The sequence below is a fragment of the Emys orbicularis genome, chromosome 3 (genome assembly GCF_028017835.1).
Source record: "Emys orbicularis isolate rEmyOrb1 chromosome 3, rEmyOrb1.hap1, whole genome shotgun sequence".
Classification (NCBI taxonomy): Eukaryota; Metazoa; Chordata; order Testudines; family Emydidae; genus Emys; species Emys orbicularis.
The window spans coordinates 63,574,387-63,593,725 of record NC_088685.1 but is presented as its reverse complement, the minus strand read 5'-3'; the positions used below and the strand labels follow the sequence as shown (position 1 = coordinate 63,593,725).

Sequence of the window (19,339 nt, the reverse complement as noted above, 5' to 3'; positions counted from 1 at the left end):
AACTAACAAAATCATCCAAAGCCCAAGATTTGGTAGTGATGGGGGACTTCAACTATCCAAATATATGTTGGGAAAATAACACAGCGGGGCACAGACTATCCAACAAATTCTTGGACTGCATTGCAGACAACTTTTTATTTCAGAAGGTTGAAAAAGCTACTGGGGGGAAGCTGTTTTAGACTTGATTTTAACAAATAGGGAGGAACTCATTGAGAATTTGAAAGTAGAAGGCAGCTTGGGTGAAAGTGATCATGAAATCATAAGAGTTTGAAATTCTAAGGAAGGGAGTACAGCAAAACAGAGACAATGGACTTCAGGAAGGCGGATTTTGGTAAGCTCAGAGAGCTGATAGGTAAGGTCCCATGGGAATCAAGACTGAGGGGAAAAACAACTGAGGAGAGTTGGCAGTTTTTCAAAGGGACACTATTAAGGGCCCAAAAGCAAGCTATTCCGCTGAATAGGAAAGATAGAAAATGTGGCAAAAGACCACTTTGGCTTAACCACGAGATCTTGCATGATCTAAAAAATAAAAAGGAGTCATACAAAAAATGGAAACTAGGACAGATTACAAAGAATGAATATAGGCAAACAACACAGGAATGCAGGGGCAAGATTAGAAAGGCAAAGGCACAAAATGAGCTCAAACTAGCTATGGGAATAAAGGGAAACAAGAAGACTTTTTATCATTAGAAGCAAGAGGAAGACCAAAGACAGGGTAGGCCCACTGCTCAGTGAAGAGGGAGAAACAGTAACAGGAAACTTGGAAATGGCAGAGATGCTTAATGACTTCTTTGCTTCGGTCTTCACCGAGAAGTCTGAAGGAATGCCTAACCTAGTGAATGCTAATCGGAAGGGGGTAGGTTTAGCAGATAAAATAAAAAAAGAACAAGTTAAAAATCACTTAGAAAAGTTAGATGCCTGCAAGTCACCAGGGCCTGATGAAATGCATCCTTGAATACTCAAGGAGCTAATAGAGGAGGTATCTGAGCCTCTAGCTATTATCTTTGGAAAATCATGGGAGACGGGAGAGATTCCAGAAGACTGGAAAAGGGCAAATATAGTGCCCATCTATAAAAAGGGAAATAAAAACAACCCAGGAAACTACAGACCAGTTAGTTTAACTTCTGTGCCAGGGAAGATAATGGAGCAAGTAATTAAGGCCTTGTCTACACTACGAGAGTACTTCGATTTTAGTTAATTCGACTATGTGGAATCGATATTACTAAGTCGAACGTGTGTGTCCACACTAAGGACAGTAATTCGACTTTGTGAGACTTTGTGAGTCCACACTAACGGGGCAAGCGTCGACATTGGAAGCGGTGCACTGTGGGCAGCTATCCCACAGTTCCCGCAGTCCCCCCTGCCCATTGGAATTCTGGGTCGAGCCCCAAATGCCTTCTGGGTAAAAAAATGTGTCGAGGGTGCTTTTGGGCGCCTGTCGTCATCCGTCCGTCACTCAAGCCCTCCCTCCCTCCCTGAAAGCGCCGGCGGGAAATAATTTCGCGCGCTTTTCTGATTACTGACAGCGCGGACGCCACAGCAGTGCGAGCATGGATCCCGCTGCGACCATCGCTGCAGTTGTGGCAGTTCTCAACGCCTCGCAGCTTCTCCTCCACCTGTACCAGAGGCAGCTGCAGATCAATCATGAGAGGAGGCTACGGCACTACCGTGACGGCATGAAGTCGGACACTAGCTCCGACCTCTCTGAGAACATGAGACCCAGCGCCCAGGACATCTCGCTGTCACTGGGTCTTGTTGATACTGTTGAACGGCGATTCTGGGCCCGTGAAACCAGCACGGAATGGTGGGACCGCATAGTGCTGCAGGTCTGGGATGAATCCCAGTGGCTGCGCAACTTTCGCATGCGGAAGGGGACTTTCATAGAACTGTGTGAGTTGCTGTCCCCTGCCCTGAAGCGAAAGGACACCCGGATGCGGGCAGCCCTGACTGTCCAGAAGCGAGTGGCCATAGCCCTCTGGAAGCTCGCAACGCCAGACAGCTACCGGTCCGTCGCTAACCAGTTTGGCGTGGGCAAGTCTACCGTGGGGGTTGCTGTTATGCAAGTAGCCAGGGCAATCGTCAAGCTACTGCTATCTAAGGTAGTGACCCTGGGAAACGTTGAGCTCATCAGAGATGGCTTTGCCGAGATGGGATTCCCAAACTGCGGTGGGGCTATAGATGGGACTCACATCCCTATCCTGGGACCGGACCACCAGGCCAGCCAGTACATAAACAGAAAGGGATACTTTTCCATGGTGCTGCAAGCACTGGTGGACCATCGGGGACGTTTTACCAATATCTACGTTGGGTGGCCTGGCAAGGTTCATGACGCTAGGGTGTTCAGGAACTCTGGTCTGTGTAGACGGCTGCAGGAAGGTATTTACTTCCCGGACCACAAAGTAACTGTTGGGGATGTGGAGATGCCTACAGTCATCCTCGGGGACCCTGCATACCCGCTAATGCCCTGGCTCATGAAGCCCTACACTGGCGCACTGGACTCAGGGAAAGAACTATTCAACTACCGGCTCAGCAAGTGCAGAATGGTGGTGGAGTGTGCTTTTGGCCGTCTCAAGGGCAGATGGAGAAGCCTACTCACTCGCTGTGATCTCAGCGAGACCAATATCCCCATTGTGATAGCTGCTTGCTGTGTGCTCCACAATTTGTGTGAGAGCAAGGGGGAGACCTATATGTCAGGGTGGGAGGTTGAGGCAAATAGCCTGGCTTCTGATTACGTCCAGCCAGACAGCAGGGCGATTAGAAGATCACAGCGGGACGCACTGTGCATCAGGGAGGCTTTGAAAGCCAGGTTCCTGACTGAACAGGGTCTACAGTGACTTTTTACTTTGTGGACACAGATGCTGAACCTGCCCCCGTTTCTTTACCCAGTTACTGTTGACTATCCTTCCAAGTTACATACCCCCTTCCCCACCTTCCCAACAAATAAAATCTGTTCTGTTCTGTTAATGAACAAGGTTCCCTTTTCTACTGTTTTCGCGGGAATGTTTTAAACCGGGGACGCAGACTGTGGGGGGGGGCGGGCTTACTGTTTTGATGCAAATGATGCTTCTAAAGTCCGGGAATGACAGGCTCCGCAGTGCTGCGTTGGTTGTTTCAACGCAGCCTGCCAGCAGTCCTGGGCGGGACTGGATGTATGTGTCGGCCAAGTGACTTTCTGGCAGGGGGTGGAGGGTAACAGATCCCCTGCTGCGTGGCTCTGTGATCCAGGATAAGGACCGCGGCATAGGATCTCTAACTGCCCTCCCCCGACACAAAGTCACAGATCAACCCCCTCGCACCCCAGAACAAGAAAACCGCCTCCCAGACTGACCAGGGTAACTGGTGACTGTGCTGTGTATGTGTCCTGATGCTGGACCTGCCCCCGCCTCTGTAGCCTGCTACAGGTGACTGTCCTGTCCAAGTAACAAACCCCTTCCCCCCCTTCAGACAGAATCCCCTCCAAAAGACACTCTCGGAAACAGTACTTAACAGAAACAGATGTTTTATTACGAACCGCACATGAAAGGGGGGGGGGGGAAGGAAACTTGGACATGGGCTAGTGTGAGATGGGTAGGAAAGGACTTTTCAAAGTTTGGAACGAGAGCCTTCCATTGCTGCAGCAGTGTGCAGTGGCCGACTGACAGTTTTAACGGCCCTTGCCGCCCCTCCTTCTTTGTACTTTTGGTGAGGGGGGTGTGGGACTTGGTGGCGGGGGAGGGCGGTTAGAGATAGACAGCAGCAGTGCTCTGTCCTCCTGCCTCCGGTCTTGCAGAACATCCACTAGGCGCCGGAGCGTCTCCGTTTGCTCCCTCATTAGTCCAAGCAGGGTTTGAGTAGCCTGCTGGTCCTCCTGGCGCCACCTCTCCTCCCGTTCCATGACTGCTCTGTGCATTTGTGACAAGTTCTCCCTCCACTGTGTCGTCTGGGCTGCCTGCTCTCGTGAGCACTCCATAAGTTCATAAAACATGTCTTCACGAGTTTTTCTCTTCCTTCTTCTAATCTGCGCTAGCCTCTGGGAGTGTAATGCCAGGCTGGGTTGGGAGACAGTCGCAGATGTGTCTGTGGGAATGGGAAAAAGGGAGTAAATTCCTGAGCCAGATAAATGAAGTTGCTAACAAAGAGCATAGTCTTTCTCTGTGAACAACACCATGCACTGCACCTTTCACATGCGCACTCAGGACAAGGTCGAATTTTCGGCCCTCGCCTTATGTGTCTGGGGTCCTGCAGTTGCGATCAGAGAAGCGTTGCAGGACACCTCTACTTCTGCTGCGGGCAAACATGGTAAGCCGTAGACTTGTGGCAGCTTAAACATGTAATAGTAGCACTGGGCTCCTTTCGCACTGAATGCAAGGCCACTCTCTGCTGGCAGCAATCAGGGAAGCATGAGCTCTGCCCCTGTCCCACCACCTCGCGGCTGTCCCCGGGAAAGATCCCTGTATGCTGCCCCTCTGCCGCCTCCACCGCGTGGCTGTAAAGCAGTCCAAATACTAACATTCCCCTCCCTAATTTAAAGCAGGGCGTCATGTGACATAACCCTCATGAGGATCTCGGAGACCGAGAGGGGAAGGATGCTGCGTGAATGCATGCAGAGGCCTGGGCCATATGCCGCCATGCTGTGCCGCGCACTGATCCCCGACTACCTCATGGACTCATGGCGTGGGAACGTGTGCTACCACGGGGGACCAAACAAGATTGCCCTGCCGTTGAACCTCGTGCGCATGCTGGAGCGGTACCTCCAGGAGAGCTATGCGGAGCTATCCCAGGAGGACTGTCTGTCCATTCCCGGGCACATTGACCGCCTTTTCCTTTAAGTTGAGCATAACGGACTACAGAGTGGAGGGGCCGTGTTGTGGACTAATCATGAATATCCGGACAGTACTTGATTTTCTATACATAGTTAGTACTAAAAAGTTTACTAAGCCAAATAAATCATGAACAACAAATTACTGAAATAGTTATTATTCCTGTTTTGTTATAAATAAAAGTTTCTATGTTTAACTGAGTGACTGAAAAGCCCATTCTTAACAATATAAATATTCCACTTATGTTAAAATGAAATGTTTAGATGTTTAAAGCACTCACTGCTTGATCCTTCCCCTGATTCGGTGTCCGGGGTAAGGGCTGTGGACGGTTGGTAGGGGATCTCTGTAAGGGTGATGAAGAGCTCCTGGCTGTCGTTGAAATCAGCGGTGCAAGCGCTGTCGACTGCCTCGTCCTCCTCATCTCCTTCCTCATCTTCCCCGTCACCTAACATTTCCGAGGAGGAACCGGCCGTGGACAATATCCCATCCTCGGAGTCCACGGTCACTGGTGGGGTAGTGGTGGCGGCCGCACCTAGGATGGAATGCAGTGCCTCGTAGAAACGTGATGTGTGGGGCTGGGATCCGGAGCGTCGGTTTGCCTCTTTGGTTTTTTGGTAGCCTTGTCTCAGCTCCTTGATTTTCACGCGGCACTGCGTTGCATCCCGGCTGTATCCTCTCTCTGCCATGGCTTTAGAGATCTTCTCATAGATCTTTGCATTCCTTCTTTTGGAGCGCAGCTCTGAAAGCACGGACTCATCGCCCCAGACAGCGATGAGATCCAACACCTCCCGATCAGTCCATGCTGGGGCCCTCTTTCTATTAGATTGCACGGCCAACTCTGCTGGAGAGCTCTGCATCGTTGCTAGTGCTGCTGAGCTCTCCACGCTGTCCAAACAGAAAATGAGATTCAAACTGGCCAGACAGGAAAAGGAATTCAAATTTTCCCGGGGCTTTTCCTGTGTGGCTGGTCAGAGCATCCGAGCTCGAAGTGCTGTCCAGAGCGTCAACAGAGTGGTGCACTGTGGGATAGCTCCCGGAGCTATTACCGTCGATTTCCATCCACACCTAGCCTAATTCGATATTGCCATTTCGAATTTAGCGCTACTCCTCTCGTTTTCGAGGATTACAGAAGTCGAATTTAAAAGAGCTCTATTTCGAACTAAGTAGCTTCCTGGTGTGGACGGGTGCAGGGTTAATTCGATGTAACGGCGCTAAATTCGATATAAGCTCCTAGTGTAGACCAGGCCTAAGGAAATCATCTGCAAACACTTGGAAGGTGGTAAGGTGATAGGGAATAGCCAGCATGGATTTGTAAAGAACAAATCATATCAAACCAATCTGATAGCTTTCTTTGATAGGATAACGAGCCTTGTGGATAAGGGAGAAGCTGTGGATGTGGTATACCTAGACTTTAGTAAGGCATTTGATACGGTCTCGCATGATATTCTTATTGATAAACTAGGCAAATACAATTTAGATGGGGCTACTATAAGGTGGGTGCATAACTGGCTGGATAACCGTACTCAGAGAGTTGTTATTAATGGTTCCCAATCCTGCTGGACAGGCATAACAAGTGGGGTTCCGCAGGGGTCTGTTTTGGGACCGGCTCTGTTCAATATCTTCATTAACGACTTAGATATTGGCATAGAAAGTACGCTTATTAAGTTTGCAGATGATACCAAACTGGGAGGGATTGCAACTGCTTTGGAGGACAGGGTCATAATTCAAAATGATCTGGACAAATTGGAGAAATAAACTTCATCCTGTTTACCTCAGACTAACAAAGACAAATGCAAAGTGCTCCAACTTAGGAAGGAACAATCAGTTTCTCACATACACAATGGGAAGAGACTGTCTAGGAAGGAGTACGGCAGAAAGGGATCTAGGGGTTATAGTGGACCACAAGCTAAATATGAGTCAACAATGTGATGCTGTTGCAAAAAAATCAAACGTGATTCTGGGATGCATTAACAGGTGTGTTGTGAGCAAGACACGAGAAGTCATTCTTCCGCTCTACTCTGCGCTGGTTAGGCCTCAACTGGAGTATTGTGTCCAGTTCTGGGCACCGCATTTCAAGAAAGATGTGGAGAAATTGGAGAGGGTCCAGAGAAGAGCAACAAGAATGATTAAAGGTCTTGAGAACATGACCTATGAAGGAAGGCTGAAAGAATTGGGTTTGTTTAGTTTGGAAAAGAGAAGACTGAGAGGGGACATGATAGCAGTTTTCAGGTATCTAAAAGGGTGTCATAAGGAGGAGGGAGAAAACTTGTTCACCTTAGCCTCTAAGGATAGAACAAGAAGCAATGGGCTTAAACTGCAGCAAGGGAGGTTTAGGTTGGACATTAGGAAAAAGTTCCTAACTGTCAGGGTGGTTAAACACTGGAATAAATTTCCTAGGGAGGTTGTGGAATCTCCATCTCTGGAGATATTTAAGAGTAGGTTAGATAAATGTTTATCAGGGATGGTCTAGACAGTATTTGGTCCTGCCATGAGGGCAGGGTACTGGACTCGATGACCTCTCGAGGTCCCTTCCAGTCCTAGAATCTATGAATCTATGGGCCTTAGCAAAAAGAACAAACTAGTTTTAGAGGTACAGAAAGATTCCTTCTGCTACAGCAAGTATCTCCAGTAATTCATATCAATTGACTCTGATTAGTAAAATGAGCCAAATTAGAAGATGAGGGTGGGGGGAATGTACCCCTTGATGACTTTTGCTAAGATACATGTTGGCTAACTGAATTACAGCCCTTCAAATGCATTAATCTAAAGCTGTATCAGCCAAGGCAACAACATCTACCCTATAATACTCCATTCACCAGATGTATGCTAGAACGATTGGAGCCAATCTGCAATTTTCTGTCCATTCTAAGATTAGCACTGCCTTTTGAGCTGGAATACCAGGTGCGAGCTTTTCAAATCTCTGCTACAGAGACTGACTCACTTTTTTGCCAAGAAGCAACATGATTCTTGATTTGACGAGCTCTAATGATGGGTAAGGAAACCTGCCTCAGAGGATAGCTAAATGTATCCACTTTGTCTTTTGTGCTTCTCCAAACCAAAGAGAGACAGTCAGCTGACCTGAATGTTTTGTGTCCTTTTCCCTGGAAAATTGCCAGAAATCCCGTCTTTGTCATATTTCAGGTTTGAGCAGAAGAAAGGGGAAAAAACCTCTTGATTAATATGAAACCTGAATTCTTCCATGAAATGAAGCTTGGCACAGTTCTCAAAACTGTTAGGATAAAAGGTAACAAATGGAAAATTACAAGAGGCAGCTAGCTCATTTCTTGCCTGGCTCAGGTAATCACAACTAGGAGTGCCACTTTGAATTAAAGCAATTCTAAAGAAATAGTGGCCATTGAACAGTGGTACAGTGTTTTAAATATTAGACTGAATTTCCAAGGTGAAACAATTTCATGGAATATATGCAGGGCTTGATGGCTTTTAGAAACACTTTAACAAGGCATGAAACCCCACAAAGAAGCCATCCATAGATCCTCTGGTAGTAGTAAGTGATGGAATTTGACTCTTCAGGTCAGGGGAGGGCAAACTCTTTAGGTCAGGGGAGGGCGGGATTCCCAGCCCCGTGGTACAGCCGGGGTAAGGCAGGCTCCCTGCCTGCCCTGGCCCTGCACGACTCCCGGAAGTGGCCAGCACCATGTCCCTAGAGCCCAGGGTAGGAGGGGGGACAGAGGGCTCATGCACTGCCCTCACCTGCAGGCACCACGCCCCGCAGCTCCTATTGACCAGGAACAGGGAACCGCAGCCAATGGGAGATTCGGGGGGCGGAGGGGTGGTACCCGAAGGCGAGGGCAGCCTGCGGCAGAGCCGCCTGCCCCACGCCACCCCCAGGAGTCCCTGCTGGACATGCTGACCACTTCTGGGAGCGGCGCGGGGCCAGGGCAGGCAGAGAGCCCACACTCCAAACCCCTCCTGCACCCCACACCCCGAAACCCCTGCCTTGAGCCCCCTACCACACCTCTCCTGCATCCCACACCCCTCCTGCACCCCAACCCCCTGCCCTGAGCACCTTCCCGCACTCTGCACCCCAACCCCCGCCCTGAACTCCCAACCCCCTGCCGAGCCCCGTGCAACACCACGTACCCCTCCTGCACCCCAACCCCCTGAGCCCCCAGCCACACCCGCACCCCAAGTCCCTGCCCTGAGCTCCCTCCTGCACCCCAACCCCTTTCCCTGAACCCCTTCCTGCATACCACACCCCTTCCCGCACCCTGCGCTCCCTCCCGCACCCCAACCCCCTGCCCCAGCCCTACATTCATGGCCCTACATACAATTTTCCCACCAAGATGTGGCCCTTGGGCCAAAAAGTTTGCCCACCCCTGCTTTAGGTACTGTGACACAATTATTCTTTTCTGGCTGAACTGGAGAAAATTAGAAAATTCATAGGTAGCATATGAAAAGGGGAAATGCCCCCTATTTGCACAGCACAATGTAGGGAAACTCCAGACTCTTCTGTACTAGTCAGTGAGATTTGATAAAGTATATTGATGTCCGAGTTGGACATCTGGAGTTGGATGCCTGATCTGCAGGGATTAAAGGACTACTCTTCTACAACAGACACAAGTCCATGTAAGGACGAAACAAAGAGTAACTTGGCTACAGTCATCAAGGTGAGGTATGTGAACCACCTTCACTATGACTAAACTAGGGCTGAGAGACTCAATATCTCTTGATAGAGACTCCATTTCCCAGAACATATCTGCTCTTCTCTGCCTCAGGATTAATAGTGCCTCTCAAAGCAGAGCTTCACTCCTAGCCACTGGTTGATTGAGGAGGTAAGACGCCTCCGCGGACAAGATCGTAAAATACAAAGCTTGAAATGCAGAAGTTCCAGGTGAACTGATTTAATTTCCAGTCGGTCGACATGTTCTGCAGACCACACATCCCCAACTACAATATCCTTGGTAGCCAATACAGAGAAGCAGTCTATCCTGATAATGAGCCTCCCACATTCATATCTTTCAGCTCTTCAGAATACTAAATCAATCGCTGGCCATCTGTGACAAGAAGAGTGAGAGTTCCTCTTCTTGAAATACTGCTTAAAGTATGGTAGTGTGTATGGGATGGGGGTATGGAGAAAGGAGGCTGGGAATATACCAAGAAGGGAAGCAGAGATGTACAAAAAAGGGGACAAAGTCCAGAAACTGCCAGAATGGAGACCCCAAAATAACACTGAATGCGGAAGAGAGATGAACAGTATAAAATTGCCTCCTCCCCTCCTCCCCATTTCAAAAATTAGGGGAAAGAAACTCCTCCCATAGACAAAAGTTAAACTAAAACACTGGTGTGAAAAAAAATCATGCCACTACATAAAACTTGACCACATTTTGTTTTTAAAACAGACTGTCCTGTGAGCCAAATCACAGACAGGTGCACAGAGATCTACCAGCATATTGCACTAAAGCCTGCAGCATCTTGCAACGCAGTCTTCCTCCCCACCAACCAGTCACAATTTCTGGTCTCAGAACTTCTTAGACTTAAGATACATCAGACTTAAGATAAATTAGAAAATGATTAAGATATTATCCTCTATCATTTTTTTCACATAGATCAATATATTACATATTAGGCCCAATGCTCTGTTTAATGTGCTTAGAGATAGAAAACTAAGTTCATAAGGTAGAGTTCCAAATTTAAATATGGTACATTAATGTTCCCATTAAATTAAAACTAGTAGGCTATGCTGTGAAAATTTAAAAAGTCTTGTCATGATATCTTCTGAAATTATCCAATATGCTGTAGACAGCAACAACAGACTGAAGATTGACAGCCAAATCCTATGGTATTTTATTTTCTACTGTGAATAAAGTTTTTTTTTTTATTAACTCTGAGTAAATCTCAAAATTTTTACATTAATTCCTGTTATAACTGAAACTAGTGTCTCGCCACTGTACACTTTTTGGAAAAAAACAATAAAGATTCCTGCATTTAAGACAGGATACGTCTTACCTATGCATAAAAAAATACTATTGCTAAGCAAAAACATTCTGATATTTTGTCTTTCAAATGTTAGTGCAGTGTTGGATGTTATTCAAAAACAACTTCAGAGACTTACTATTTTCCAAGCAGAATCTTGGACAGATCTTGTTCAAAAGAAGCTCCTGACGTAATCTAAGGACTTCAGCTTCTAATGCTTCAACTTTTGATCTCCATTTAAAATCCTGTCCAGAAATAATTTTAGCAAGTTGCTCTGTGTATTCTTTGCTGCTTTTTTCTGGAGGCTTTGAGTGGATAATTGCCAAAGCCAGTGCCAGCTTTGATATTTTCAAGTACCATGCTTGATGTTCTTTTCTGTCTTTTATTCCTATCATATAATGAAAAAGTCACAGTAAGTTTTTTTGTTTAGTGAGTATGTTATGTATCTTATTTACTGATGGCTATATTCCACAGTGAAGCTAATTATCTTTTTCTCATGTGGCCTTAGATCAATCAACAGAAACACAAATCTAAACAATCACATATAGTATGAACATGAAACATGCAAAAGTAGCACGCAGGCAATGTCAGTAATCAAATTCAGTTTGGTAGTTTGAAAGTAATAGTGTGAATCTCAAACAGGCTTACCTTAGGAGGAAAAATATTCTAGTGAATATTTTAATGCACACTTTATCCCAACACTAAGTTCTAACCTCATGGTTGCAGAATGTGTACTGGATCGTACATACTTTATACAGTACATAATTTTGTAAAGTGTTAAAAATAAAGGAATATTATAAAAAGATCTTTATAAAATACCCCAGCTTGTCTTTTTGTACACTTGATATGTTTGGATCCAATGACAGTGACTCCATAATTCAGGCCCAGATACTGCAAGAGGATCCATGCACAAAGGCCCTCTTGCAGGATCTGTTTTAAATTGAACCCAAAAAGTTAGTTACAGCCTAATTTTTACATTCCTGCCTTCAACATCCTCAAAACACATCCTTTGAATCTGACGTGTCTCGAGTTGTTCTAATTACTTATACAGCCCCATAGGTGCATATTGCTCTTTATGAACATCAAATAAGCCCCTACTACTAAGGGGCTTACAGTAATGATGCCAACAGGTGAAAAAGCTTTCTCCAAAAGCTTTTCTCCCTTGGCAAACTATGAGAACAGAGTTACTATCGAAGGCAAACTGGGTCTTCAAGGTAATGACAAAGAATAGTGATGCGATACAAGACGAGGCAAAGAGCCAATGAAGAATTCCAAGGTGAGGAACCTGGTCTTTGTGGAAAGAGATTTTGGCAGCAGTACTTTCAGTAGGCAGGAGGGAGGCAGAGGGTCAGAGAAAAGAAGGTTGCTCTAGTGAGGAGCTAAAATGACTAAGGCATGAACAAAGTTTTTGGTGGTGTGAACAGAGTTAAGGAATAAGGTTGGGAAAAAATTAACAGAAAGGACAAGCAGATGTGTGCCAATAAGTTAAATTAGAAATTCTTAAAAATCTATTTTCATTCTGTACTTCACTGTAGCTTTTATTTTATTTATTACTGCCAGAATATTGAACAAGTGCTCTCTAAGATTTGACACTAGTCTCAACAAAATTGATTCCAAAAACAGCAATGCAGGTAACTAATTTCTCCCCCTCCCCTTTTTGCAAATTGGGGGTATTGTCACAATTACTATTAAAGTTCTCTGAAAATAAAAAAAATTACTAATTTACTTACTGTTTCCTTTCTGAACAATAACATTGCTTCAGAAGACTCAAACCCTTGACCTAGATGGTAATATTGCAGCCTTCCATGCAGACAATTTTGAGTTGCACTAACCTCCCACACACAACACAAGTCATACTAGCTCAAGTTTTCTTATTTTTAGGGCATTCTAAATTAGGGCTATCAAAGGATTAAAAAATGTGATTAATTGCAGTTTGAATTGCACTGTTATATAATTTATTTAAATAGTTTTCTACATTTTCAAATATATTGATTTCAATTACAACACAGAATACAAAGTGTACAGTGCTCACTTTATCTCGTTGTTTATTACAAATATTTGCACTGTGAAAAAGAGAAACAAAAGAAATAGTATTTTTCAGTTCACCCAGTTCACCTCATACAAGTACTGTAGTGTAATCTCTATTGTGAAAATGCAACTTACAAATGTAGAATTATTATTTTTTACATAACTGCAGTCAAAAATAAAACAATGTAAAACTTTACAGCCTACAAGTCCACTCAGTCCTACTTCTTGTTCAGCCAATTGCTAAAACAAACAAGTCTGTTTACATTTATGGGAGATAATACTGCCCGCTTCTCATTTACAGTGTCACCTGAAAGTGAGAACAGTCATTCACATGGCACTTTTGTAGCTGGCATTGCAAAGGTATTTACATGCTTCAGCCACCATTCCAGAGGACATGCTTCCATGCCGATGATGGGTTCTGCTCAATAATGAAGCTTCTACACCAGCCGTCCCCAAATTTTTGAGGGTTATGCCCCCCCTTGCCCCTGTCCGCACTCCCCCATCCCCTTCCCCTCCCTCCCCCCGGAGCCAGGACCTGGCTCTGGGGACAGGGGGGGAGGGGCGTGGACAGAGGTAAGGGGGCAGAGGCTGGGGCCACAGCTGGAGGTAGGTCTGGGCCTGGGAACGGGGCTGCAGCCAGGGCCGAGACTGGGGCAGGAGCAGAGCTGCAGTCAGGCCTGCGGCGGGGGCCACCAGCCAGGCCTGCGGCCAGGTGCAGCTTCACTCCCAGTCTTGCCCCTAGCCGGGAGCGGAGCCACGCCAAGGCTGGGGACGGGGCCAGGTGGAGGGCCAGGAGCTGGGGACACAGCTGGGGGTGGGAGGCACGGAGGGACTGGGAGGTGCTCTCCCCCCACTCCGGTCAGGGATGACCCATGCCCCTCCGTGCCCCCCAGATGTTCCTCCACATCCCCCTAGAGGGGTGCACCCCACACATTGGGGACCTTTGTTCTACACAGATATAACTGGGAACCCAACAGCCTTTGCAGCTACAGGTGCCTAAATGAGTGTCCTCAACTGTTCTGGATGAATCAGCTGCCAGAGATAAGTTTGAGGTGAGGTGTTAGGGAAGCTGTCTTTAATCTCTTCATAACAATGGTTTGAATGGAATACCATTAGCAAGACCTCACCACATCAACTGGATTTTTTTTTCAGGGAACTTCTGCATTGGATCATGGCAAGATTTTCATTTTTTTTTATAGAAATAAACATGACCTCTCCAAGGGCAACCAAATCTAAACTTTGCAGTGAATAAAAATAGATTTTTCTCTTTTTAAAAAAAAAATTTTTTTTTACTTTTTTAAAATTTAAATTAAAATACGAGTTTATTTTTTTAAATATGTCAACTTAAAATTGAATTTTAAATAGGTAATCTATGTTAAGGTCTAAACTTATTATAGTCTGTTAAAATCATTTAAATTAAATACAAAAAATAATATTAAGCAGTACACGTGTGCTACCAAGTTTAAAAGTCAAACCCCTCAACTAGTGGAAGTCACTAGCAAAACACCTGGAACCAGAGTTTGTTGAAGTGCTAAAACCAGCTTTTGACAGCAGCAGCCTCTTCTGCAGGTGCAGAGAATAGTTTCTTCATTTCAGTTTGATTCCGTGACTACTTCATTCAAAGTTAAGAAATCATTTGGAAGTAGAAAAAGCAGAGCAGCTTGTTTCCTCTTCTAATCTATGATTAAAAACTAGGTGTGAGAGAATGAGATCTGCTAGTTCTAAAATCTTGAAAGACAGTGACCAGAAATCATCAGTTCAATTCACTAACTACAGACACTTCATAGAATATCAGGGTTGGAAGGAACCTCAGGAGGTCATCTAGTCCAACCCCCTGCTCAAAGCAGGACCCCAACTAAATCATTCCAGCCAGGGCTTTGTCCAGCCGGGCCTTAAAAACCTCCAAGGAAGGAGATTCCACCACCTCCCTAGGTAACCCATTCCAGTGCTTCACCTTCCTCCTAGTGAAAAAGTTTTTCCTAATATCCAACCTAAACCTCCCCCACTGCAACTTGAGACCATTACTCCTTGTTCTGCCATCTGCTACCACTGAGGACAGTCTAGATCCATCCTCTTTGGAACTCCCTTTCAGGTAGTTGAAAGCAGCTATCAAATCCCCCCTCATTCTTCTCTTCTGCAGACTAAATAATCCCAGTTCCCTCAGCCTCTCCTCATAAATCATGTGCCCCAGCCCTCTAATCATTTTTGTTGCCCTCCACTGGACTCTTTCCAATTTTTCCATATCCTTCTTGTAGCGTGGGGCCCAAAACTGGACACAGTACTCCAGATGAGGCCTCACCATTGCCGAATAGAAGGGAATGATCACGTCCCTTGATCTGCTGGCAATGCTCCTACTTATACAGCCCAAAATGCCGTTAGCCTTCTTGGCAACAAGGGCACACTGTTGTCTCATATCCAGTTTCTCATCCACTGTAACCCCCAGGTCCTTTTCTGCAGAACTTCTGCCTAGGCACTCAGTCCCTAGTCTGTAGCAGTGCATGGGATTTTTCCATCCTAATTGCAGGATTCTGAATTTGTCCTTGTTGAACCTCATCAGATTTCTTTTGGCCCAATCCTTTATTAAACAAACTTCCTATGTTTAATAACCGTTAGTTTCAAATGCAAAAAATGTTTTGATAAACATTTTTATAAATCCAGCATATTTAACATAGTTTTATTTAATTTTTTTAAAATGTTGGTTTTGTACATTTTAATTAAATTTTCATCCAAATGAAATGACACAAAACACAAGTAAAAAATTAATCATCGTCCTGTAAAATGAGAAATTCATAATTCACCATTTCTAACATAACACAAAATGTAAAAATCAAGAGAGTTAATGTAAGTTAAGCTATATATTTATTTAAATAAATAATGCATCACCCTGGTTAGCAAAAGAAGCTTCAAATTTAGTATAGAGACTATATTTAGTTGCAAATCAACAAATTTTAATGGTTACCAACCAATGAGAATCAACCACTCTTTAGGAAAGTAACTAAAATGTACAAATACAAAACATGATTAATATTGATTATTTAAATCAAGGTTTCTTGCTTGCTGATTTAAATCTATGACTTAAATAATTAAGCGCTACCAAATGGCAATAGCACCCATAATGTACTTTGGGTAACAATACATACTTCACCAAGTGCGGGTCCTGAAAAGGAATTCAGACAAAGCAAGGGATTAGACAGGCAATTCCTTCATTTACAACCTCAGTTCAGATATTCCAGTCAGTTTTAACACCAAGCAAGGATATAAAAGAGCTTGATCCTGAGAGGTATCGAGTACTCAGGCCTCCATATAGCGAAAGCACTTGAGCATATGCTTAACTTTAAACACCTTAGTAGTCTCGCTGAAGTTGGTGCAATTTATGCATATTCTTAAAGTCCTTTACTGGATTGGGATAAATTCAAAACCAAGATCATGTACAGGTCCCGAAAAAGTTTATATATTTTGTAAGTTGCATTGAAGAGCCTTAATTTTGCCATACATTTTAGATGACAACATTGTAATTTAACAATGTAGAAACACATAAACAAATGCACACTGAATTCATTTAAATGAGTTAATTTAATCATTGTGAAAGATGGATGATGTTATATGAGAAGGTATGTTATCCAATTTTTCATCTACTTGTTTAGGGCAATTTTACTGCACATTAAGGATTCAAATAAATATGTTTATCAATCATTTCTGGAAGACTTGACGGGTCTGTCAAAAATGAAAACCAACTTTGTACAGCCATTATATGCTGGAATTATATTTTCAGAACCATGTAATGAATTTGCTTCTTTTAACTCCAAACGGTTAAAAACAGGGAAGAGACTACAGTATGTTTGAGAATAAGTCTGTAAAACTTGTTTTTTTCATTTTGTTCTAATACACCTCTACCCCGATGTAACGCGACCCGATAGAACACGAATTTGGATATAACGCGGTAAAGCAGTGCTCCAGGAGGGCGGGGCTGCGCACTCCGGCGGATCAAAGCAAGTTCGATATAACGCAGTTTCACCTATAATGCAGTAAGATTTTTTGGCTCCCAAGGACAGCGTTATATTGAGGTAGAGGTGTACTTTCTTTTGTTTTTGTACTGGAGTTTAACTGTTATGTACCGTGAAACCTCTCTTCCATGGCTAAAGAGACCAGTAAGAAACTGGTCTTTAGGAGTTGAATAGTTCTCTGAAAAATGCATGGTATACTTAGAATTATTCTCCTAAAATATGGTTCCAATTTGAGATGTCATTTTTGCATAACTTATTTACCAATCTGCTTCCTGCAAGTTTTCAGTTATATCTGAAAACGTCAGTGGAAAAAATAAAGTTTAATAAGTTTTACTACTTTTTTAAACACAGTTCTGGGATAGCAACTGGATTATTTCCTGATTCATACATCAACAGAAGTTTTCTTGTTCCAATTGCAGGGCCATGTGTGCAACTCCACTGCTTTCAAAATTATGACCTAAATTACACCTGTATAACCCCACTGAAACAATAGAGCTGCACAGGTATAACAGATGGCAACAATTACAATTGCAAAATCTTCTACTGTGATCCTGAAAACTGCTCTGCATGGATCTCCATAGGACTCTAGTAGTCAATGGGGACCAACATAGGGATCTGTCTGTGCAGAGCACCTTGCAGGGCAAGGATCTTTATTACTAGGGTGACTGCTTTAAACTATTCATGTGCAGAGAGAGCCTGAGCAATTTTTTCTTTATGCTATACTGCATAAAGAGGCTGATGTTCTCTAGAGCTAATTATTGGAAAACTTACACTTCCTTGAGCCTGACACGGATGTGAGCTTACTGTCTCAGCCTCGTTGACTTGTGACTATCCCTAATTTAGTGGACTTAATTTAACAATAATTTAGCAATATTTATGGTTCAGAGATTCAGAAAACGTTAAGCATGCCACCCTTATTGCCCCTGACATGTGGGAAGAAAAACAAGGAAAGTGGTTTAATTAGGCCGCAACTTCATTAACTGAACTCATCTGGGAACTATCCCACAGTAACTCATACAGTGCAGGTCATGATTCCTTCCTTAATAGTTTCCACCAGGTGGAAGGCTGCCATTAATCTCCTACTTCTCTGCAGCTGGTTCATAGCCTGCTGCTGTGACTCCTCTGCCCATGCTTTGAATGAGGGTTAAGGGGCTGGAAAAAGGGGGTTGTCTCCTTGCTGTAGCTCCACTTCCATTCCCTAGCTTCTTTAGGAGATGCCTTCCCCTAAGTCCCATTCCAATTCCAGTTTATCAGGGAATTGGACCCTCTGTAGAATGAATACCTGTGCTAGAGATGCCATCAATCAGAGTAGCTGGGCTGCCTCCTTCCCCAGAGGAATTCCCAGATAGTTAACAAAAATATATCCACTCCTCGGTTGGAAAGGTGTACCCATATTTCCTGAATAACACAGGTATCAAATATATTTTTGTTGTGTAATTACCGATCCTCGCTGTTCATGTACCATCTGGCCTTGTTAACCTGTGGAGGCTTGATGGTTCCCCATCCTACCCTCTGCTGCTGCATTTCAGACTGGAGGGAAAGGTCCCTGATCGGCCCTAAATTTCTGTTTGTCCTAATGACTGGGGCCACTTCTATACTAGAAAGTTGTATCTGTAGCATTTGTGCTTGCAAACAGTGGTTGACATAGCTATTTTGCTAGAGTTCATTTCAACTTTACTGGTGCATTGCACTCTCTGAGTGACAGGTTGTATCAGCAAAAGATGGGTGGCACTGCGGGTAAGCATCCAAGTACACTGCACCACCATCTGGTTTGCTAATTTCAGGGAAATTTTTGCAATGTATCAGTTCTCTCAGGAAATCATGCGAATTTGGGGACAAGTTCCTGCAGTTCCCTTTGTCCCATCTGACAGTCTTTTTCTCATGCTTAAAAAGAAAATTCCCACATTCTTTGTTACATCCCATAATATGATCTCCTGCAATCTGGCTGCCATCTCACTGTCAAAAGCATGGATGATGAACTGGTCAGTGGAGTTCTGTCCATTTTAGAGACACGGTGCCTGAGTTGTCATCTTCTATGTGGAAGTCGAGCTACCAGCACAGCAGCTGGTCATGCAGCAATGGATATGAGAAAACCGAGGAAGAATGGATGATGAAGACAGTGAGTGAAAGTGACTAGGTGCAGCTGTACACAGTGGAGCAGTGCTTCTGGTCCCGGGAAACAAGTTTCAAATGGTGAGATCAGATCACAATGCAAATCTGTGAGGACCAGCAGTGGCTACAGAACTTTTGGATGCAGAAGGCCACAAAATCTTGGAGTTGTGTGCTGAGCTTGCCTCAGGCCACCGGTACAGAGATACCAAAACGAGAACTACTTTGACAGTGGAGAAGTGGGTGGTGATCGTGCTGTGGAAGATTACAACACCATTGCTATTGGTGGTAGGCAATCCATTCCATGTTGGAAAGTCTGTAATCAGAGCAGTCGTCTAGATATGCAAGCCCATTAAAACTGTCGTGCTGCACTGGATTATGACTTTGGGCAATGTGCAGGTAACAGGAGGTGGGTATGATGCAATGGGCTTCTCTAACTGTGTTGGTGGCGGCATTGCTTCTGAG

At 44.5% G+C, this 19,339-nt stretch overlaps 1 protein-coding gene across 1 annotated transcript in view; it reads right to left on the bottom strand.

The window, feature by feature from the left end:
* MEI4 (meiotic double-stranded break formation protein 4) overlaps nucleotides 1-19,339 on the bottom strand; it is a 179,881-nt gene that overhangs the window by 128,136 nt on the left and 32,406 nt on the right. Inside the window, exon 2 of the mRNA XM_065401400.1 lies at nucleotides 10,873-11,121. Within this exon, the coding sequence (XP_065257472.1) occupies nucleotides 10,873-11,121 (249 nt within the window). The remainder of the gene's footprint in view (nucleotides 1-10,872; nucleotides 11,122-19,339) is intronic.